This window comes from Mytilus galloprovincialis, chromosome 9 (genome assembly GCF_965363235.1).
Source record: "Mytilus galloprovincialis chromosome 9, xbMytGall1.hap1.1, whole genome shotgun sequence".
NCBI lineage: Eukaryota > Metazoa > Mollusca > Bivalvia > Mytilida > Mytilidae > Mytilus > Mytilus galloprovincialis.
This window is the reverse complement of record NC_134846.1, coordinates 23,833,218-23,858,327: the sequence shown is the minus strand read 5'-3', so window position 1 is coordinate 23,858,327 and position 25,110 is coordinate 23,833,218. Positions and strand designations below refer to the sequence as shown.

General features: G+C 32.7%; 1 protein-coding gene across 2 annotated transcripts in view; it reads left to right on the top strand.

Moving 5' to 3' along the window:
- Positions 1 to 366: 366 nt before the first annotated feature.
- LOC143044670 (prostaglandin reductase-3-like) overlaps positions 367 to 25,110 on the top strand; it is a 51,564-nt gene continuing 26,820 nt past the window's right edge. Inside the window, exons 1-3 of one of the 2 annotated variants that reach the window (XM_076216733.1) lie at positions 367 to 494; positions 4,387 to 4,522; positions 7,069 to 7,156. In XM_076216733.1, coding sequence (XP_076072848.1) covers positions 4,392 to 4,522; positions 7,069 to 7,156 — 219 coding nt within the window. In that variant the 5' untranslated portion in view covers positions 367 to 494; positions 4,387 to 4,391. Of the gene's footprint in view, positions 499 to 4,386; positions 4,523 to 7,068; positions 7,157 to 25,110 lie in introns of both variants that reach the window. The other variant, XM_076216732.1, reaches the window with a different exon arrangement.

Here is a 25,110-nt window from a genome sequence, read left to right as displayed (position 1 = left end):
GTATTTTAATGACCGAGTCACCGATTACAATCACGTGACATTAGAGATTCTGCATATCACATGGACTGTTCGCGATATCAACCTGGTACACCAGAGGGCCATATCAAGTGAGGGATAAACATGTTGGTTTCTTTATACATTGATAATTTTCCTCAGATCGAATTGCTATCCTGAGAAGGCTTATTTTATATCGAGCAGAGTTCACTCTTTTTCTCATATAACCTCCTTGCTACGACCAAGTCGATCTCAACTAATCAACGCACACTTACAGAAAAGGCGGTAACATTTTATGTATAATTATCGTCTTTCGTCCTCTCTCCTTTTCATATAACCTCCTTGGTTATACTATTCAAAATATTTAGAACAAGGAAGGATACCACACCGACATTCAAGTGCTTGACAAAGAAGATAATTTGTTTCCGGGTAAACGATAAAGTATGTAACGTTTATAGTACAATGATCCTAGTGGATTGTCAAATAGCGGTCATTTCATGGTAAGTAAGTATTACAAGAATTCGAATTCAGAAACTGTAACGCATTATTATATGACGTTCTATGTTTGTTTGTTTTCTTTCGTGGTGACGACGCTGAATTGTGTTAAAAATGATGTGGATATTTTGATCTCTTAAATTGATGTCAAATTAATATTTACATTTTGACTTTATATTCATTATATTAAATACAAATAATAATTTTCAGGACTTTGGGTTATATTTTTATAAGACATGACTCACATTTGACTTATTATTTGTTTTGACTAAACGTGCATCATAACTTTTTCGCAAATATGGCCGTATTTACACTACAAATCTCACTCTGAATACAGACAAACCAGTGTATCTAGAAAAGCATTTTCTAAAAGCTATCATATCGCATTTTATCTTTCATAATTCTATCCTTTAATTTCGAATGATGTTTTTTACTGTATAATCTATGCAAAATGTGTCATTTTGTCACAACTTGAGAAAATACTCGGTGACCTATCATTGTTTATTATATTTTTGAACATATCACAATATGAACTACGCTTTGGCAAAGAAAAAGTATGAACACATTTTAATTAAAGTTTATCACGGCCGACACTCGGCTAACCGAGGGATTGGTCGGTTAATCTATATTGAGTATGCGGCAATATGGGCGATTGGTCTGTTAATCGGGTTGGTTATACGTCTGTTAAGATTAAAACGCTTAATTTAATGTTAAACTCTATTAATATACAGATTTTTGGCATGTTATAAGAACCAAATCAAAAAAAAAAAAAGAAAAGTGTCTGACAAAATGATATCTATCAAAGAACCTTTTGCACTTGTAAAAACATTTCTTAGTCTGCGCAGTTTTCAGTAAAACTAAAAGGCGTCGCGCAAGTATGTAGTATTAATGCTTATACGCATAGCAATTTTTTAATAAAAGGCGAAACAAACAAATTTAGATATCATTTAAAGGACAAAAAATAGTACTGTGGTTCTAAAAAATAAATTGACATTAGTAAATATTTCATAATTGTAAAATAAGTGAATAATACCACGTTTTAGTGAAAATTATGGGAATAGTCTGTTAATGGGTTGGAAAATTGAATTTGTGTCAGTTAAGAGTTATTTAGCCACGACAATAATTTTGCTACCTTTATATTTTCCCCTTGAAAAATTAAAGAATGAGATGTTCCTGAATAAACAAAAAAGACAATTAATACGGTGCCACAGTATCCTAGAAAGAGCATTTTTATTTTGACTTTCTTTGCATTTTATTGAAGGGTGTGTCACTTCAATACAGCGTGAAATGGATTGGCCTCTGGAATATGCATGAATTTTTTATTGACGTTTTCAATCAGCCTTAATTTTTGTGTCTGTTCGAAGTAGCACGTTCTCAATTCCGACTGAAAGTGTCTTTCTAATACAACACAGGGTACATATAACGTGTTCTCGTTCTCATATGAACATGATATTTGTCACTGGACGTTAAACCCTAATACGTCAGTATCATCCAATTGGTTCTTTTCTTCTATTACTTAATCATATGTTAATTGACATTAGTAAATATTTCATAATTGTAAAATAAATGAATAATACCACGTTTTAGTGAAAATTATGGGAATAAAGTCTGTTAATGGGTTGGACAATTGAATTTGTGTCAGTTAAGAGTTATTTAGCCAAGACAATAATTTTGCTACTTTTATATTTTCCCCTTGAAAAATTTAAGAATGAGATGTTCCTGAGTAAACAAAAATGACAATTAATACGGTGCCACAGTATCCTAGAAAGAGCGTTTTTATTTTGACTTTCTTTGCATTTTATTGAAGGGTGTGTCACTTCAATACAGCGTGATATGGATTGGCCTCTGGAATATGCATGAATTTTTTATTGACGTTTTCAATCAGCCTTAGTTTTTGTGTCTGTTTGAAGTAGCACGTTCTCAATTCCGACTGAAAGTGTCTTTCTAATACAACACAGGGTACATATAACGTGTTCTCGTTCTCATATGAACATGATATTTGTCACTGGACGTTAAACCCTAATACGTCAGTATCATCCAATTGGTTCTTTTCTTCTATTACTTAATCATATGTTGTTTACAAATCATTCTAAAGAAGTAAACGTAAAGGAGCGAATGCAGCTACATTTGGTTATTTTAAGTTTCAATTCATTTTATTACGTTTAGTTGCTTTTTTCATAAGTGCAGAGGAGAACTACAGTTGTCTATGGTGGCCGGTGAATTCCATTCACGTTTTCGCGTTTTCACTTTTCATATTCTATAGGGCGAAAACACGAAAACACGACATCGCGAAGTGGAAAAGGCGAAAACGCGAAAATGCGAAATCGCAAAAAGGCAAAATCGGTTTCGCGTTTTCGCCATATAGAATATGAAAGGCGAAAACGCTAAAGCGCGAAAACGCAAATAGTTGTCCGCATGTAAACTTCTAGAATTTGTCACTAATATAAGTACATCGCAATCCGTTACTGTATCAACAGTCATCGGTGTTTAATGTGAGTATTCTTAAACAAGTATTATTTTTCTCTCGTTTTTAGCAATGTATCACTCTCTACTGTCCTCATCTATTATTCTATATTTTGCGTTTCCATCCAGATTCTCGTGTATACCAAGAGGGTCCGGATTGGGGGTATTGTTTATTTCTGTATTCTTTAAATTGTTATGTCATGTTTTTCTACATTTTATTTATCTTACTCATTATTCTTTCTTTATTTTACATATTTTGTCATCCCAATATATTTTACTTACTTATGTTTATTCACATTACGACGTTTATCTCTGATTTATATACTGGTTACCAATGTAGGTTACAAATGTGTGTCATTCATGACAGTTAAACAGAATCAACATGATATATGCCATCATTCTTGGATGAAATTAGTAGTACTTTAATATTACACTTTTTGAAACCATTTTTATCAATAATCAATGTCATGTGTTGTTTCCGTATATGTTATGTTTCGTCGCTCATGTGTTGTTTTCGTATATTTTAGCCGCTTGTCTTGAGCCTACCCATTTGGTCCGATAACACCCCATATAGCAATAAAATTATACTTTCATTAACTTTTAATATGCCATTCATAACTCTTAACAGACCAATTAACAGACCAGGTTTTATACATCCGACCCATTAACAGACCAGGTTTTAAATAAAGATTGATTTATGTCACCAAAATACAGATTTTCGTGTAGATTTTTCACACAATGATATCAATATGGTTAACAAACATAATGCCTTTCTTTTTTCGATGTTCAAAATATTGAATGCAAGTACATTTAACCAATGTGTCATTTTGTGTATATTTTATGTGTGTAAAATGTGTATAAATTTATTAATGAGTAACCCGCCTTTTCATTTTATAGATCGTACATCGAAGCTAGAAAAATAATAATGACACCACTGAATTCAGTACATTGAATTGTTTTGTTAGACATGAATACTTTTTATGATGAAAATATATTTAGAAAGTTATACAATGAAACATGCTGAACTTTCAATGATTTTCTCTGTAACACCTGATTAACAGACTTTAGCCAACCCGATTAACAGACCAACCGCCGATATAGCCGCATACTCAATATAGATTAACCGACCAATCTCTCGGTTAGCCGAGTGTCGGCCGTGTTTATGCCCTTTTAAACTAATGCCAACTAACTTGAATAATATTGAATAGTTGATAAACGTAGTGATATTTTTTAGATGAGTCGACATAACGCGGTTATCTTGTCTCATTTACTATCAAGGTTTAAATATATACACATGCTTACGTTATCAGACAACCAAGTAATTCACCTTCTTCTAAAAGGTCGATGAATTGACAAAAACACCGTCATATCATTTTTCTAATCGAATTTTAAAACTTCAATAGTTAACCACATTTTGAAAATCGCATTTTGTAGGTAGCATGGCGGACTTACCAAGTACTTACAAAAAGATTGTTGCTGTCAAGTTTGGGACAAATTTCCGAGATGTGACTAAGGTAGTTGATGCGCCAATGCCAGTTCCAGAAGAAGGTCAAGTCCTGGTTAAAAATAGGTAAGAAATGTAAAAGAATATTGCACTGAATTTATATTTATCTGTGGATTCATTATTATTCGTTGGATACCAATTTTCGTGGGTTTCTTGGGTACATGGGTTCATGTGAACCACGAATTTAAATGTTCAACGAATTACAAATTTATAATAGGCTTTGTATGCAGAGGTTGGCAAACCACGAAATCAAATATCCACGAAAATGCAAGTTTTCCTCAATCCACGAAAATTGATACCCACGAAAATAAATAAATCCACAGTATTCAAAATCTATAAAAACTGTTAAACTTTTACATCTTAGTTCTAGATTCAGGTGTGTGGGTGAAGTTACGATTTTTTCAAATTGAATTATCTCTTTTCTGCTTAAATTATTTGTGTACTCGACTTAACTAATATATAGATATATTTTTAAATGATGTACGAAAAGAGTAAATATTATAATTTCTGTATTTGCTCTACTTGTCGCATTGTCAAATGATATTTCAAACTGATGGTATGGAATATTTCATGTATACCTTTCGTTGCTATTTGTCGGTAAATGATATAATCACGAACATCACTTATTTGACTTAATATCATTTACAATACTTGCAAATGATAGTTGTGTGTGTACTCGGTTTGTAATTAAACAAAAAGACATTTAAAATCATCAGCAATTATAACAATCACTCTAATTGGGCGTATTGCATTTGTGCCTATTTTTGAAGAAAAAACCCGCAGTGTTTCATTTGCGCCCGAGGGTTGTATTTCATTCGCGCTACTAAATAAATGCATATCAAATTAATCGCTATATGGCAGTCAGCAGGGTTTTCAGAACATCTGTTGTTCGACCTGCATGTCAGTTAACTGCCAGTAGTCTGATGTTATGTATTATTGTCATTTTGTTTATTTTCTTTTGTTACATCTTCTGACATCAGACTCGGACTTCTCTCGAACTGAATTTTAATGTGCGTATTGTTATGCTTGTTCTTTTCTGCATTGGCTAGATGTATAGAGGGAGGGTTGAGATCTCATAAACATGTTTAACCCCGCCGCATTTTTGCGCCTGTCCCAAGTCAGGAGCCTCTGGCCTTTGTTAGTCTTATATTATTTTTAATTCTAGTTTCTTGTGTACAATTTGGAGTTTAGTATGGCGTTCATTATCACTGAACTAGTATATATATTTGTTTAGGGGCCAGCTGAAAGACACCTCCGGGTGCGGGAATTTCTCACTGCATTGAAGACCTGTTAGTGACCTTGTGTTGTTGTCTTCTCTATGGTCGGGTTGTTGTCTCTTTGACACATTCCCCATTTCCATTCTCAATTTTAGTCAAATGCGTTTTGTTAAAATATACCTTTTCACCATCACCTTTGTTGGTCTTTTGGAAAATGTTCTTTGGGCTGTATTTAGACCCTCTACCAAAAAATGTGTTTTGTATGCAATTGTATAAAAATTTCGTTTTTTAACTCTTTAAACCTTGTTTTCAATTTAGACTTGTTTACTGGTATATATTTTCGTTTGGACTTCGTATTATATTTGCCTTCGGGTTAACATAATGCGTTTATCCTGTTTCGACTCTTCAAAATTCAAGAGTCAATCCTAAATTGAGGTCAATTATATGGCCTTCAAAATACCGTTTCAATTCCTAACATCAGCGAAGAGACATTATTGCCGAAAATTAAAATCCGGATATGGGTACCAATTTTTGGCATCATTATGTAAGTCTTATTATTTTCTATCGTTCACTAGAGAATCGGTCAACTTGCAACCATCGTCTGATTGGATCTGTTTCTTGAACACGACCAATAACACAAATGGTAGCTCACACTTTAACTCAAATTAATATTTCAAACTTTGAACTTGCACAACAACACTAATTACAAATACAGAGTTTATATCCATACTGTATAAAATGTTAATTACATGTGTCAAAATATCTAACATTTTAGTTATCTTGTTACATGTCATGCCATTATTAAGTTTGAATAGTTCTGTCTTTTTGAAGAGGTTAAACATACCGCATCAACACTCTCACACGGTAATTGATGAAGGGTCTTGAAGACTGCTGTTTGTCTTTTTGTGATGTTTTGTTATCTAAATTTGTGTCGATTTTTTTATTCATATTTTTGTTACCTTCTGTCCATTTTCAATTATCATTTTCTTGTTCTACGTGGGATATAAAATGCATTTTCAAAGTCAGGAGTCTATAATAGACCATTTGTTACGAGGTTTGCCAGTTTTGTTTATGTTATTAAGTTAGTCGTTTAATTTATTTTATATTTTTTTTTCTCGCAAAATATGTAGCATTTTTTCAAAGATATATTCCAAGACCATGGTTACTAATTTCTAAGATCGAAGACATTACAATACGAATTTGAATAGACTAAACAAATCTATTTGGCGTGTAATATACTTCTATTATATACAGTTTTAATTCGGCCCTAAAAGAACAAAAAACAAAATGTACATGTTAACAAAAAGTTTGATAACCTCAATTATATTTCTGTCTTTCTATTTCTAAAGAATGCGATAAAATATAGATGTGCTGTACATGTAATTCTTTTTGTAGATTTGTTGGTATAAATGCGTCAGACGTTAATTTTACCGCTGGAAAGTATGATTCCAATGCTAAGCTACCTTTTGATTGTGGATTTGAGGTAAATAATTGAGACATAAACATTTTTAAAAGCAGAGTTTTGTATGACAGAAGACCATATAAGAGATAAAAGGGAATTTTTCAGCCAGAAAAACAAACATTCACATATATTTTATTGATTAAAACAGGATTTAAAGGGATGAATAGGGTCATAATACAAATACATGTATACATCTCGACGTAAAAATGTCTTTTGTAAATATCATTATCAGCATTACCTTTGCATACAGTTTAAGTACGATTATTTGTAGACAAGTACATTTGTATGTCCAATTATTATGATATACTGAGTGATCACATAAACACATTCTCTACATATTTTTTCTCTCTTTTCTATCAAAAAATTAAACCGACAAATTTTCTTTGAAAGTTGTCTAAATCTTTTGTACGACTTCTTATGATATACCCACTGAACATTTCAATTTTTTTGAGAATTTTCGATTTTCGGATGTATAATTCTATATGCACAAAATGATGAACTGTTTTCCTTTACATTTGGTTCAAAATTATCACATATGAATGACAAATTTGATCTCCGATTCTACATACAAAAGTATATAGAAACTATATATTTTTGGAATCAGTGTGAAAGAAGCTATCATATGAGACTGGAAGTGACATTCATTTCACCTGAAGTAGCATATTATCTCCCTTATATCACTCAAAAATAATAAAACCATTATTTATCACATCAGTATGAAGAAACTATCTTCTTATCAAATTTTTTTGATGTGAAAAGACTTTCAATTGTTCTATGAACAATTGGTTTTTAATTTTTTTTTTTTAATTTTTTGCGCCAAATTTTGTTTCGCAATATGTCACTAACATATTTGTCATATTGTATCGTATAGTTCATGCGCTTTTAAATTTCACCCTGCTAAGCCAAACCATTTTCTTTGGAAGAGTTATCTCCCTATTCACTGTTTATCATCAGTGTGCATCTCCTTTGTAACAAAAAAAGATATCGACAAAATTCTTTTTACAAATTGTTCGTTACATCCTCAGAAATTTTTAGCTTATTTGGATTGAAGCTATTCGATGAAATTTTATAGCAGTTATCTACTTTTACAAAATAAATTTGTCGGTTATGTGTTTTCAACTCATCAACTATTAACCATATAACCCTGGAATGCTTTTATTTGAGACCCCTACGTTCTAACTAAGAAAATGAGGTCAAGGTCAAAGGTCAAGGTCAAGTTCTAAATTTGGACTATTCCTTGTTTTGAGATTTTCTCCGACCCTTTTAAAGATACACATTAAAGAACAAGTGCAAAATGTGTGCTTTATTGTAATGAAGATATGTCACATTTGGTCTGCTACAATTAAATGGCATCTTAAAGGAGTTAGTGCCCCTGACATGTCTTAATATTAGTTTGATTATGACTTCAACTAAGTTCAGTATAAAGCCATATGACCTTGTACAAAAGGTTAGGTGACATATGACCTTGAAAAGTGACACCCGGAAGGGACCTTGAGAAAACTGGAAGTAGCTATTTTTGCACTTTTTTCATATCAAAGTACTCATAATCCATATATTTTGTAATTTAAATACATTTACTTATCACTAAAGACTAGTAGTGATTTTCTGTAAACCGGAAGTGGTCAATTATATCCCGGTTTACAGGCAAAAGTATATAGAAACTATATATTTTTGGAATCGGTGTAAAAGAAGCTATCATATGAGTAACATTTACTTAACCGGAAGTATCATATGATCTCCTTTAGTTCACTTTCAAGCATAACAAAACCATTATTTATCGCATCAGTCCGAAGAAACTAGCTTCTTTTCAAAATTTCCTTGATGTGGAAAGACCTTCAATTGTTTTCTGAACAATTAGTTTTTAATTATAATCTATTTGTTTTCGGATTTGTTTCAACTCTTAATTGATATCCTAGATTAAAGGAATCCCTTTTAATAATTGACCAAATGTTTGCAGATAATTAAAATTCATTTGTTTTCGGACTTAATTAGCGGATCCTTTGTTTGAATAAAGGGAATTAATTGTAACGGAAGGAGAGACAGACTATTTTTTTTTACAGGAAATACTTTACACCACAGATTGCAAGATAGAAGAAATATTAACGAACCGCTAACTTTATTTTCTTACAAACTAGTCGAGATAAGGATAGCTAAAATGAAAAAAAGTTTTTCTTTCTTTTTCTTTGTAAATTCTTGATATTATTTTCTTTCCTTTCTCGATTAGTTTGTTTAAAAATAAAACACCTCGTTGTCTCATCTATATATAGTTTCTTTAAACACAAAATAATAACACATTTCATTTGTTAAACATTTATTTAAAATATTCTAGATTGTAAAATTGAGAATGGAAATGGGGAATGTGTCAAAGAGACAACAACCCGACCAAATAAAAAACAACAGCAGAGGGTCACCAACAGGTCTTCAATGTAGCAAGAAACTCCCGCACCCGGAGGCGTCCCTCAGCTGGCCCCTAAACAAATATATACTAGTTCAGTGATAATGAACGCCATACTAATTTCCAAATTGTACATAAGAAACTAAAATTAAAATAATACAAGACTAACAAAGGCTAGAGGCTCCTGACTTGGGACAGGCGCAACAATGCGGCGGGGTTAAACATGTTTGTGAGATCTCAACCCTCCCCCTATACCTCTAACCAATGTAGAAAAGTAAACGCATAACAATACGCACATTAAAATTCAGTTCAAGAGAAGTCCGAGTCTGATGTCAGAAGATGTAACCAAAGAAAATAAACAAAATGACAATAATACATAAATAACAACAGACTACTAGCAGTTAACTGACATGCCAGCTCCAGACTTCAATTAAACTGACTTAGGTCCTTTACTGAGGAATGATTTCAACTCTCGGTCTTGAACGATGTTAAGATCTCCTGTTATAACATGGGAAATGGGTCCATAAATATATTCGGAATTACTGCAATTACATGAAGTAGGTGTATTTTCACTGATATTAACATCTTTACACAGTTGACTATAATTAAACACAAATTTCCGGGTAGATTTCTTGTAACTATAACAAATAAGAGGTAGCTCAGTATTGTCAAAATATCCAGGAATTTGTTCTTTAACAGAATGGTCGTTAAATATACCGGCAATATTTACAAAATCAAAGCCTTTATTGACATACTTAATTTAAATAAAATGTTTTTTATGATCTTCAGGGCGATCAATTTTGGGAAATAATTTAGAATAACAATATGCCATAATAATTTGAACAATTTCATACTTAGGACTGCTATATGAAATTGTGTTGCAATCCTCCAAAATTTTATTTAACTTATTAACCGGTAACGAACAGAGTTTTGTTAACAGATAATGTCTGCCGTTGTTTTTTGAAATAGAAATTAGGTCCGAAATATTGGTATGATTGGCCCGAAATTTTCTTTGATTGCGATTTGTTCTACGACCATGAGAAAGTTTTTTACGAACAGTTTTAGAAACTATATCCAAAATGTTAACGGAATTGGTTCTAGATATATTACCAATTCCCATGATATTATCATTTAGACCGAGAGGGTAAACTGTCTGTAATTTTTTAATCCAATTTAATTCAATTATTTTCCGTGATCGTACAAACTTTGAATGCGATTCACCAGGCTGCTTATTTACTACTTCTAAAGGTTGAACTGCTAAATATTTAAAAGGACGGTTGTGCTTCTTAAGGTGTTGGTAAATGATACTTTTGAATTTATTGGGTCTTTTAAAACGATACAGATGTTCTTGAGTGCGTTTAGATAAATATCGTCCAGTTTCTCCTACGTACTGAATACCACACTCCAGTTTGTTTCATGTGAGTAAATAAATAATACTGTTTGTTTTTCAAGTTATATCAGTTTCAAAATTTAAAGAAAATGTGCGACCATTAAACGTGGACCTTACCGTATTGTTCGTGGAAAGACGGGGACATGTAAGTCATTTTTTGGCATGACACTTATCGATAGAAGGGTAACCACGATTTTTATTGTTAAAAATGTTAGCGATGGTAGTATTTTTAGATAACCGATTTTGAAGATTGAGACGTGTAGATACCCTTTGAACAAGTTTAGTATTTAGTAATTTTCCATTTCTAAGCTTCATAATTGTTTTGTTAGTGAATTATATAATACAAGAACGAAGATTGGCGTCCAGAATATGAACCAGCATACAATAATTTAAGTTATATAAAATGGATAAATTTGTTCGGCTAAAAATGTCAAACGCTATCAGTATTAATTACCCAAAAAAAAGATAGGGTATATCAGGGTAGGACTGATGGCTGACTAAATAGTAGAATGGGGCTGAATATTGAAATACTACTTTTTGATAAATATTCCTAAAGTAATGAACTAGAGCAGTTCTCGCTCAGACACACACTCCATAATCTAGTATATTATAAGTTGTATTTGTTTTTAGTTAAAACATTTAAATTGCAACCATTTTTTTTTTCTTCTTTTTTATTGTAAATATACTGTTTATGTCTAGTTGCACATACATTTTCGTTTGGGTTTCCTAATTAGTTTCTGTTTTTTTTGTCTTTTTGTTCCGTTGGGTGTATTCATTGTCACTATCTTCACTGTATTCATCTGTTTCTTCTTTCTCCTTATTTTCTTCTGTTTTCTTTTCTTTATAAGGGGTAGACTCAAATCGGTCATTTGTTTGTTTGTTCGACATTTCTAAACAAATAATTTGGAATGTTAGTAGACTTCAGAAATTGATATAATTGATGTATACCAGCTGTTAGTTTTCTACGACCAATTGGAACAGTTAAATCACGTATCAAGTCAACGATATGAGTGTTTGCACTAAATTTTCCGTCAATGCAAACTTCACCTTGTTTGTCACACAGACAGCCTCGAATTTATGTTTAGGAATAAGAATCATTTCCTTTGTCATTTTCAGTGAGCAAGCACAATCTTTACTTCTACAAAATGTTCTATAGGAATGAGATTTGAACGATTCTTTAAAAGAAGTCTTTTTCGGTGTAAACGTTGGGTGTCCTCGGCAGTGATTTTACGAATACCCGTTTTGTACTCCAACAGTTTCTTTTTATATAGCGGAGAGAGTGTAACACCTCCATCTAAAATGTTGTATATACATTCTAGTAGGATCTTAAATTGTTCGTTATTCATCGTTTTTATCATTGCTAGTCTTTGCTTATCCTCAGCGGAAGCCAATAAGGAAAGAAAATTAACGTGTCTCATCACTTGCTTACTCATAGCTTTTTACGTATTATTTCGGAAGAAAAACCACACAGTTCTCTCCAATGAATATATTTGTTCTAAGTAAATAAAGTTGGTCTGTGTGAGCGCTCAAATCAGGGTGTTTGGAAAGGTAAAAGTGAATGATCTTCCTCTGACATGTATTGAGTTCTTCTTTTTTTCACATATTGTTGAAATCAAAGTTTTAGTTCGAGTTTTATATGTTTGATACAGACGTATATTTTTTTTATTTGGTTTGTTTTTGGTTGTGTTTAAGTTTTGATGAAAACAATTTTGTCAAATCCATGATGATTACCACTCTTGCACAAAATTTCCGAATAAGTTTTCAAACTTAATGAATTACCTGAAAGCAGGTAAATGACCACCAACAATGTAAAAAAACTTTAAGAAATACAGCAGTTCTATAGCGAAGAAATTTTAAAAGACAATATATATATTTGAATATTTATTAGACAAATAGAAATATCAAACACAGAAAAATAAATGTCATATAAAGTGGTTGTGTAATAACATAATCTAAATAGGACAAAATACAACAAACAGTATTAGGTATGAATTTAGTGTTCTACTTTGATCTGACGATTTTCCGTTATTTCAAAATAGCCAGAGTTTTCGGCTACAATGAGTAAAGAGACAGTTTCTGGTGAGGGTGATGCAAAATGACATTCAAGTCTTACTTTTCCTTGCTTTGACAGATAGTTGCCATCTGAAAAATTAGGTTGTAAATCAAAACAGAATAAAGCATATCCATTGTTGAAGTCCGATCTAGTTATTTCATTCCCCGCATCTTCGCCCCACTTTCCACAGTTTTCAAACATTTTAACGTATGCTGCAACATTTGTTGCACCCCTGTCTTCGTTGGATTGTAGTTTGAAAGGAATTCCATCTACAGGAACTAACTCCATCTACAGGAACTAACTCCATCACAGTACAAAGTTATTTGTTGCAAGTCAAAATGTTGAAAATTCCACGGATTAAGTTGATAATCACCGTTCACGGCGTTTGTCGAAGTTAGACCCATGATGATTCGTTTTGGTTACACGTCTTGGAAAACGTTCTCCAACACTGCATTCGTACTACCCATCATAAGAGTAATATGTTTCATTACTGTTTTTGTATAGGGACATTTAGCATTCGTTGATTTCAATGCTTCCGAATGAGCAAAAATGATTGCTGAATTGACCTTAATTTTGCACACTTTAACGACAATATCTTCAATGACAACATCATAGTCAGCATCGTCTTCACTTGAAATCAGACAGAAACTCGGTCTACTTCTGAAAAGTTTCAATTTTACGTCAACCATATTTAATAAGTAACGATCCATTTCAAAAAGATCGTGAAACAACATTCCTTCCATATCAAGGCTCTTAGAATTACCTATCAGTTTTTTCCTTTCGTAAAGACCCGTGTTAGTATCAAAAGAGTCCATGTGTCCACTTCTGTCCTTATAAAACAACGCACTCGTTAGTTGTGATGCTTTTGCATCTTGTTCATAATCGAGTAGCGTTTTCATCATGCATTTGTACGAGTAGTTGGTATTACTGGATGATACCAGTGAACCTTTTAGGTAACAGTCGACCTGAGAAAAAAGTGCCTAGAAAAATCCATTTACTGGTGCCACCTTTGAATCTATAGCAATATGGTCTCCATTGCTATGTTTTACACGCAACTTAACATACAGTTTTGACCGTTTGAGATCGATGTATTCTAGTCCGTTCTGTGCACACAAATTAAATTATATTGGGTTGTAGGCTGTTACTTGTGATGTAGGGCGACATTCTTCATACGAAATTGACTCAACTCCTAACTGGTATGGAGGTTTCTCGAAAACTTCTAATTGTGAAGGAATAGCCATTTTTAATTCATGTACTCTGAAAAAAAAACCGTCTCGTTTTGGTTCTCTTTTCTTTTTGCATACACCAACTCCACTGCTGATTGCCTTATCACTGGTCTTTCGTTTACGTTTTTTTCTTTTATATGCAAACCCTAATCTTCTAAAGACTCTTTAGCCATTTCGACCATTTGCGCACTTGGACTAACTAGATGAATATTGTACTTTTCATTAGATTTCGACGAGGTTGACGGCGATTTTTGATTTTCAATAGGTATCATAAAAGACCCATTACGTCCGGTATTTTTAATGTGCGTTATATACGTTTTGTTGTTCCCCTGCACAACATTTTAATAATATTTCGACCACTTCTCCATCCTTGGAATGTACATTTTGTCTGCATTCATCGTTTACACTTCCCCTTTCTGTTTCTAATATGTAGTGTACAGGACAAACATTGATTTAAAAATGACGCTTGTTCTCCGCTTTCGTCGAAAATATGTATTTCTATGTCGCGGATTTCAGTTTTTTTCACAGGTACGAAAATAAGGTTAGAACAAACGTAATTCCATGTATTGTTTGGTGTAGGAAATACACGTCGTAAAAGTGAAAACTCATTTTGAAACAGACTTACACCCATACACGCGTCACAAAAAATGTATAGTTCGTGGGTTTTTTTTAACAGTTGAAATTTTCTCCTTGGAATAAAAATCCAAAACAGCTATTTCCCACTTTCCTTCTAAATACAAAGTGTCACTTAGGTGAACCTTGAAATTTGAAGGTATATTTTCAGGATAATACTTATTTGATTGATCATTGAATAAGAAAATAATGTGATCCTCCTCAATATCATCGTTTGTCATAATGTTTGAATGTCTTCCTCGGGAATGTATTGGTTATATTTATCAGGCCAACCTTGAAACTTACATAAAAACTCGGTCTTTCCTCGCCTTTTACGCTTTTAAAGAACTTTCTCTACAACCCAGAGTGATCCATCTGATTTATCAACAGCCTGAAGTTCACCTGAAATCACCTCATCGTTATAAAAAGAACTCAATTTATAAAGCTTGATGTTCTGCTTTTTAAATCTCCGTCACGGTACAACTTTGAATATCTCATCCGTCCATTTTTGACTATAACTTCTGTCAAAGATGTGTCGCGTATAAGCAATTCTAACAAGAGAACCGATTTTAAATTTGTAACTCTTCCGCCGTTGCAATCTTCTTTTTCTCTTCAAACCTGCTTCAGTTTTAAGTTGTTTTGGGTTTTTGGTATTTGCTCGACTCGTCTTATCATGAGATATTTTTTTTTATTCAAGTATTGTTGAACCCATACATCCGCTTCGTTTTCCGGTGTAACGTCGTTTGGTGCAATATAGTTTAGGGACCTGTGTGGTGTTGCATTGTAGTTCTTTACAAATTTTTGCGAATTGTCAATGTACCAATACGTTCTCTTTTTAGTAAAGTAACGATAAAATTTATTTTTATGGTTTGTATCACACGCTCTGCATAGTTTGCTCTTATCTCGTTCTTAGTTACAAAATGTCGCACTCCCCTTTCTTTGATAAGTTTTTGAACAACCTTTGACTTGAAATATCCATCAACGTCCGAGCGGATCTTGTCTACCTTTGCTGTTTGCAGAATTTTTTCCAAAGCTTTGGCTATGTCAACACCTTTTTTACTCTTTGATGGTTGCATCCAAAGACGTCGACTAAAGCAATCGATGGCAACTAGTATAAAATTATATCCAGAGTTACATTGTGATAAATTACTTACTTGCATTAGGTCGACGTCCATTAAGTTACCAATTCCTGTTGTATACACACGTAATCTCCTAAAAGAACGCCTGGGAGTTTTTTGTAAGGAATAATTGTCTTGTTCATTTAACCATCTCTTTATTTTGTGGTAACCAATTTTTTTCCCATCCGCATTAACAATGTGATAAAGTTTTCTATATAGCTGAGGAAAAAGAACTCGGATTTTCTATATTGTAATAAATTGGTGTCAAAAGATTGTTCACTTCTTCATCCATCGTGTTATACATGTTATACTGAACTTATAACCAAACAAACTCTTGAGAAACATACATAAAAATGAAATTTTAAAACCAGTGAAAATGTCCAATAAAATTCTATTTGTTGTCCTGATTTTACCATGATAAATAAGTGTATACCTTTGATCACTATGCATGTATGTTTACGTCTCATTGTCTTTATTCCACTAGAGTACATGTATCACCAATAAACACTTGTTACTATTATTTAACAAAAGAACCACTGGTTAGAGTTGGAGAGTTTTTTTAATGCTTGTATTTATTTTCTTCTTCTAAACTATAACAAGTTGAGAATATGTATTGGGTAACATAGCACAAATGTTTAATTCTTCTATGAAGACCACGAATAATTTATAGAATATTTGTTTTTGTTTTTTTTACAGTCGTGATTTTAACGCAGTAATATTTACACACCGCTTAAAAATGAAGAAAAGATTTACACAATTGTGTAAGGTCCATTTAAAGACCACCCAATTTATTAAAAATAAAAGAGTCTATAATTTGTTGGTATGCTTGTTGTTGTTTGAATTGATTAAAATTATTGGGTGTTTTTTAATAATACGGTTTTTTTTAGTTCATACTAGTTACTCATTTACCAATGAATATGTATGTTCAATATGCAATATTTGTCACTGTACTTTTAACAAACGTTAATGATACAGATGAATATGTATGTGCTATATGTAATATTTGTCACTGTACGTTTTACACACGTGAGGTGCGAAACTGTATTCTAGTAAATCATGTGCCAATGAATATGTATGTAATATTCGTCTCTGTACGCTTAACAAACGTCGTCTTTTCGTCTTTTTATCCTCGATGTTGTCAGATAATTTTTTTTCAATTTATGAATTTGAATGTCATTTTTGTATCTTTAGTCCCTCTTTTAAGACTTTTTTCATTAATTCCATTTAATACAAATAATGAATGAGATAGAGATGATTTATAACGCTTTCGTGTTCGAGGAGCGAAAAGGGAGAATGTCAAGGCCGTAGCTAGGCATCTTATTTTAGTGAGGCAAAATAATTGAGCCGAGCGAAGCGAGTCGAAAATATTTTTTGGAGGGTATGAAATGAATGGTGCAAAATCCTGCATTCTAGGCATTTTTAGAGAGTTTGATAATGTTTTGAATTTGGACACTTTTTATATATATTTTTTTTTATATTTTAAGACTTTTACTAACACCAAATTTTTAACAACTTTATTTAAATTTATATGTAAGATAATCATCCAAATATCACTGATTTGAGTCTGCTGCCAGAACATAGAACAAACATCGATTCAGTAGAGTTTGCCAAATTTTTCTATGGCCGGTTCAGTCAACTCGTTTCAGAATCATAATTTGGTCTGCTGATATCCTTATCGCGATGAACATGGCAAGCCCGCACAATCTCTCGCCACTCATGCATGCTCTTTTCCAAGTTTTCAGTCGTTTCAGGGCAGTCTGTGTTTCTAAAGGAAGCACATTATCATCAACACAATGATAAATGTCTTCTTCCAATTCCTTTTCCATCAGCAATTTGGAAGCAGCATCGGTAGTAACAGTTTTGTTTGCAAAAGGGAATTCAGCTTTCCTGTAAGCACCATCATAAAGTTGCAGTTACAAAATATTAAACTCGCTTTTATGCTGACAAAGAGTAGACAAAATAGGGATAGAATGCGATAAGATAAATGCATATGATTCTATCTATAGAGTATATATGATATGGGTACAGGGGAATTGGAATGGAGTTTTTGACGTTTACATGCAGGTCCATAATTTCAAATTATTTCTGGAAATAGTTGGTGGTATTTTAGTTCCAGAATCTATAAATCTAGGGGTTAGGGGATGGGGTGTCCGATTCCGAAACCCCGAATATAAAGAAACGAAATTCCGTATAAGTAAAGACAAAATCCTGTGTTAAAGTTTCTACCATTTCTCAATAATATCAAATTGGAATATGGGATATTCTTTCAATTTTTAAGGTTAAAGAAACATGGATAGAAACTAATCCATGCATGTTTCATATTATTTATATTTTATTTATCTGTAAAGAGAAAGATTAAAGTTCGTGAAATCAATACGCAGACAGGACTGTCCCCTTGCGATGACTTGATTTGTCAAAAGTTGGTTAAACGGAGAAATGAATACGCAGACAGAACTGCCCCCTTCCAAATACCAGTACTTGATTTGTCAGTCTACTTATCGTTTTTGGATTGTTCTAATGAAGTTAATATATACAATACTCAGACTCTGTTCACAAAAAAACTAGTTTACTAGAATTATTCCTTCTTTACCTTCAGTGTCGCTTTTCCTTTTCTGCAAGAGCCTGTTTTTAACTAGAGATCCATGATGATTATCATTACTAGGTTAATGTTATCGAGAAACATCACCCGTTGAGATGCCGAGTTATATCCAGGAAGAATAGTTTAAAAGGAATGATGACAAGTTATATAGAAATTAAGGTTGAGACAGAACAACAAATGACTATTATATTGATATATAGTATGTATAAAAAAAAAATCAGTGTCGAAATTTTAGTGAGGCTTGCCTCAAGGCCTTGAATGTATATATATATTTGTAAGTTAAAAAAACAAACATTGATTAAACTATATCATTTGTGTGTGGAAAAGAAGGAAATTGAACAGTGGAAGAAGGATCTTCTTTCCCATGTGTTCTTTACGTATCAATAATTGAAAGAGAAAAAAGCTTTTTTTTTTAATTTTTTGAAAACGTATTTAAAGGTATGAGTGATAAGCGACGTGGTTTCTTTATTATACTTAAAAACATGGATGAGACAAGAAGTAATACGGAGAGCACACAAACGACTTGGCGCTTCATGGGAGAAAATATACACAAAGCAGAAATCGTGTATTTCTGTCAAATAATTATTGTAATAACAATTGTAATAGCATCACTTGTTAATATCACAATGCAAAATGGAAACACTGAATTATGGATAAGTTTATTGAGTGGGTGTACTGGGTATATTTTACCAAATCCATCCATCCGAAAAGTTTAATTAAAAAAAATGGCTATGCATGCACGAATATGGTATAACTCTACGCATGAATATTATTACGTCAACGCATCCTCAATCATATATGGATAATAATGTTACGTCAACGCATGCTCAATTATACCTGTATTTAAATCACCGTATATAAAAACACCACAGTCACCATGACTCAGTGTCAAATTGATATGGTGACAGAAGCAACCAAATATGATTACGAACAGCTCGACACAAATTTATTGAAGAGAGAAGCTGTGTTTACCATTGACGACGGAACTAAAGTAATCATTAATAAAACAGGAAGACGACTACAACAAAAGACATTCATTCATATCGTTGTAAATGGTAAAAAAATCAAAATCAACAGAGACGTGTGGTTAAAATTGTTTAATTTGAAAGAGAGTATAGTGTTTCTACATTCTTTTACTGAAGATCACTAAACTTCATTTGTTTTGAGAACAATCGTCATGTCGAGCATGGAGAAAAAGCTTCTAACTACAGTCTTGATCTATTCTTTTGCCGAGGTGTTACAGGAATTGATTACAAAGAAAACGAAAGAAACGTGTTCTGGTTGCCAAGTTGAACACCCCAGTCAACATAACCACGAATGTTTGATGAATGGAGAGCAGGAGCACTTGGAAAGACATTTTGAAACAGCATGTCGTTCGTTTTTACTTTTAGATGTGTTGATTAAATTCAGACAAGACGTAAAAAAACTGAACAGGTCTTCAGAATTTGTGTGCAATTCTACTTAACGTGATTGTATTGGACAGACTACGTAGTCAACCAATAAAAGACAGTGTTTACCGTTTAATGGAAAAAAAAAAGAATCAAATCACGTGAACACTTAATAGGACATTTTTTTCTTTTTTTTTCATATACTAGTATATTGTACATTGTTTGTAATTTTATATATTATTTATATTCTTGTATTCGTGTTTGAAATTTTGTGCGTTCAATAAATATTTCATAACTTGTTTTCTTTTTAAAATTTGTTGCTAGAACTGAGACTTTTCTTTCACGATTTGGTTTTACAATATTGGTTTTTATTATTCTATGGTCAATTGATTTTCGACAGTTTTTGCATTGTTGGTTGAGAACCGAAGCTAAACACGTCAAAAAGGAAAACCGAAGCTAAACACGTAAAAAAAAGAACCATACCAAAATATAAAATAGAAGCTAAACACATGGAAAAAACATGGAAAAAAAACCCAACAAAAACTACTTATGTATCAAACATATAAAAACTCGAACTTAAACTTTATTTCAATCATTTGTGGGGAAATAAAAACTGAAAAAACTCAGACAACGTCAAGTGGAGATTGTACCCTTTTACCTTTCCAAGCACCATGTTCTATTTTAATTGTGGGACCGACATAAAGTGGAAAAACTATGTTAACTTTTCGCATAATTAAACAAGCTGGAGGTGTGTTTTCAACCCCTCCTCTAAAAATTGTATATTGCTATTCTGTTTATCAAGAATTATTCGCAAGTATTGAAAAAGAAATAAACAATATAACTTTTCATGAAGGTTTACCAAGCAGTGATCAAGTGGATGCATGGTCAGAAAAAAGGGAACATATGCTTCTGGTTTTAGACGATTTGCTCGCAGCAGTGAACGATGTGGAAGTTTTAAATTTATTCACGGTAAAATCTCATCATCAAAACATAAGTCTTTTAATGCTTACTCAGAATTTATATCATTCTCCGGGTAAATTCATGCGCACCATTTCCCTGAATGCATGCATCTTACATTATTTGTCTGAAAAATCATCGTGATCAACACCAGTTAACCGTACTTGCTAAACAAATTTTACCAGGTCAGGTGAAAAATTTCATGTCGGCTTACGAACTCGCGACAAAAAATAAGTACGGATATTTGACGATTGATGTGAGCGCTCACACAGACCAACTTTATTTACTTAGAACAAATATATTCATTGGAGAGAACTGTGTGGTTTTTCTTCCGAAATAATACTTAAAAAGCTATGAGTAAGCAAGTGATGAGACACGTTAATTTTCTTTCCTTATTGGCTTCAGCTGAGGATCAGCAAAGACTAGCAATGATAAAAACGATGAATAACGAACAATTTAATATCCTACTAGAATGTATATACAGCATTTTACATGGAGGTGTTACACTATCTCCGCTATATAAAAAGAAACTGTTGGAGTACAAAACTGTTATTCGTAAAAATTTAATCACTGCCGAGGACACCCAGCGTTTACATCGAAAAAGACTTCTTTTAAAGTAGCGTTCAAATCTCATTCCTATAGTAGTAAAGATTGTGCTTGCTCACTTAAAATGACGAAGGAAATGATTCTTATTCCTAAACATAAATTCGAGGCTGTCTTACAAAAACAAAACGAAAATCAACCGAAAGCGGAAGTGGTGTTGAATGACATTCCATCTCGAGACGATCACCAACACAATCTGTCTTATAACCAGAAATCGCTACATGATGATTTACAATCGTTAATCAATATCACTATACCATCTAGATATAAAGACAAAGCCTTGCGACTTTTGCTTTACTTGCAAAAACAACCATCTATTAAGTGGGACAAACAAGGTTAAGTTTGCATTGACGGAAAAGTTATTTCAAACACTCATATCGTTGACTTGATACGTGATTCAACAGTTCCAATTGGTCGTAGAAAACTAACAGCTGGTATACATCAATTCTTTCAATTTCTGAAGTCTACTAACATTCCAAATTGTTTGTTTAGAAATGTCGAACAAAGAAAGACCGATTCGAGTCTACCCCTTATAAAGAAAAGAAGACAGAAGAAGAAAATAAGGAGAAAGAAGAAACAGATGAATACAGTGAAGATAGTGACAATGAATACATCAAACGGAACAAAAAGACAAAAAAGACAGAAACTAATTTGGAAACCCAAAAGAAAATGTATGTGCAACGAGACATAAACAATATATTCACAATAAAAAAGAAGAGAAAAAAATGGTTGCAATTTAAATGTTTTAACTAAAAACAAATACAATCTAGAATATTTTAAATAAATGTTTAACAAATGAAATGTGTTATTATTTGTGTTTAAAGAAACTATATATAGATGAGACAACGAGGTGTTTTATTTTTAAACAAACTAATCGAGAAAGGAAAGCAAATAATATCAAGAATTTACAAAGAAAAGAAAGAAAAACTTTTTTCATTTTAACTATCCTTATCTCGACTAGTTTGTAAGAAAATAAAGTTAGCGGTTCGTTATTAGTTCTTCTTTCTTGCAATCTGTGGTGTAGAGTATTTCCTGTAAAAAAAATAGTCTGTCTCCTTCCGTTACAATTAATTCCCTTTATTCAAACAAAGGATCCGCTAATTAAGTCCGAAAACAAATGGATTATAATTATCTGCAAACAATTGGTCAATTATTAAAAGATTATTCCTCTAAGTTATAGTTATTGACCAAGCAAGTCGGTATATAGAATTTAATCTGCACAGCTCAGGTGACCCTTATTAACCCGAACGACGTAGGAGTTCGGGTTAAAGGGTCACCCTGAGCTCGTGCAGATTAAATTATATATATACCGATTTGATTGGCCAATAACTGTTTTAACACATGACGTCATTAATTTAAGTGAACGTTTTAGATGTGGACGATATTCCGCAATCCACGGAACCTAGGAAAGTTTATTGTAGGGTAAAGAAAGGGGGAAATACGACTTCATTGGTAAGTTTTAAATTGATAACTTTTTTGGGGGTTTAGACTTATTGTAAAATTGCGATTAAATGGTAGACTTTTTTTCAATGTTTCTGTTGAATCTATTCCCATTTTTTATTTAATAAGTGACGATTGAGACTTTGACAAATTGAGTACTTCAAATCGTTGTATGAAAAAAAAATCATAACTGAAAGGGTTTTTGAGCTTGGATTAATTGCTTTTGAATTTCTTTCCATCAATGATATGCTTTAATAGAGAAAGATAAACCGAGGAAGATGTTATACTACCTAAACTTTAAATGTTGAATAACTGTGAACAAAAAATAATCTTTTACTCCCCCCTCCCCATTAGTTTCTTTGTTACCTACTGTAATAATGTTTAAGACACGTCCATCTAAATGAAGTCTGATTGATCTCCAGCTAATCTTCCTGTTTTAAAACAAAATTAAATATGACCCCCTTTAAATTCGATCCAAAAATATGGGGAATAGATATTCAAAAAGTCGTTATAAATTCCATTAAGTTTAAAACTAATCCAAATAAGATTTCTTTTATTCGGATATTCTTAGATACATTTCTTTTTTGGCGGAAATTACCAAAAAATGTTTTAACTATCTTTCTGACTTTAAAACACTGATTTAAGATTTATGTTGTTCGCAAAATATAGTAAAACATTTTAAGCTGAGATGGAAAAAAAAACCTGTCTTTTTTCCTATTTTGAAACGTTTACGATGTTTGTACAAAGTTCAATTTTTTCGTAAATTTAAGGCAGATGGCGGACTCGGGGATGGGGACGAACATGTCGTTAACCCTAGGATTGGACAAAGTATCGTGTTTTGCCTTAAAGTCGTCAACTGGGGTTTAGTCTCGCTACACTCGGTGATATTTTTTTTAATTTGATAGAAAACGCCCCTGTCAAAATCAAGGAATCGCCCCTAAAGGTAAAAATAGATTTGAACTGTGCAGTATATCTGAGGTAGTTAATGCACACCTTTGCTGTGCATTATCCAGATTATAGCACAGTAAGAACAAAGAGATTTTACCCATGTCATGTGTTAATCTAGGATATCAATTAAGAGTTGTTTCTCTAATCCGAAAACAAATAGATTATAATTAGCAATTGTTTACTCTAATCAGGATTAAAAGGGGGAACAAAACATTGAGGATCAATAATCTAGATTAAACGATAAGGATGATCTTAATCCGAGTGATTGCATAATAATGTGCTTAAAGTTGCATCATAAGCTGGTTTGAGCAGATTAGAGTGCTTTAAATCGTACCATAAGCTGGATTAAGAAGATTAGAGGGGATTAGACAAATCCACATTATCCACACTCTCAATTGTGGAGGCCACTCTCGTTTCCTACTACTCCAAGAACATATAAGATATTATATATACTGTCCTCAGATTGATCTACAGTGTATAGTTATCTAATTAGCAATCGTATATCATCTTTTTAACTCACCTGGCCCAAAGGGCCAAGTGAGCTTTTCTCATCACTTGGCGTCCGTCGCCCGTCGTCGTCGTCGTCGTCGTTAACTTTTACAAAAATCTTCTCCTCTGGAACTACTTGGCCAAATTTAACCAAACTTGGCCACAATCATCATTGGAGTATCTAGTTTAAAATTTGTGTCCGATGACCCGGCCAACCAACCAAGATGGCCGCCATGGCTAAAAATAGAACATAGGGGTAAAATGTAGATTTTGCCTATAACGATGAAACCAAAGCATTTAGAGCAAATCTGACAGGGATAAAATTGTTTATCAAGTCAAGATCTATCTGCCCTGAAATTTTCAGAAGAATCCTACAACCGGTTGTTGGGTTGCTGCCCCTGAATTGGAAATTTTAAGGAAATTTTGCCGTTTTTGGTTATTATCTTGAATATTATTATAGATGGAGATAAACTGTAAACATCAATATTGTTCAGCAAAGTAAGATATATGTACAAAGAAGTCAACAGGACCAAAATGGTCAGTTGACCCCTTAAGGAGTTATTGCCCTTTATAGTAATTTTTTACCACTTTTTCGTAAATTTTTGTAATCTTTTACAAAAATCTTCTCTGAAACTACTGGGTCAAATTTAACCAAACATAGCCACAATCGTTATAAGGGTATCGAGTTTATAAAATTAGTGCGGTGACCCAGCCAACCCTATCAAGATGGCTGCCATGCTTAAAAATATAACATAGG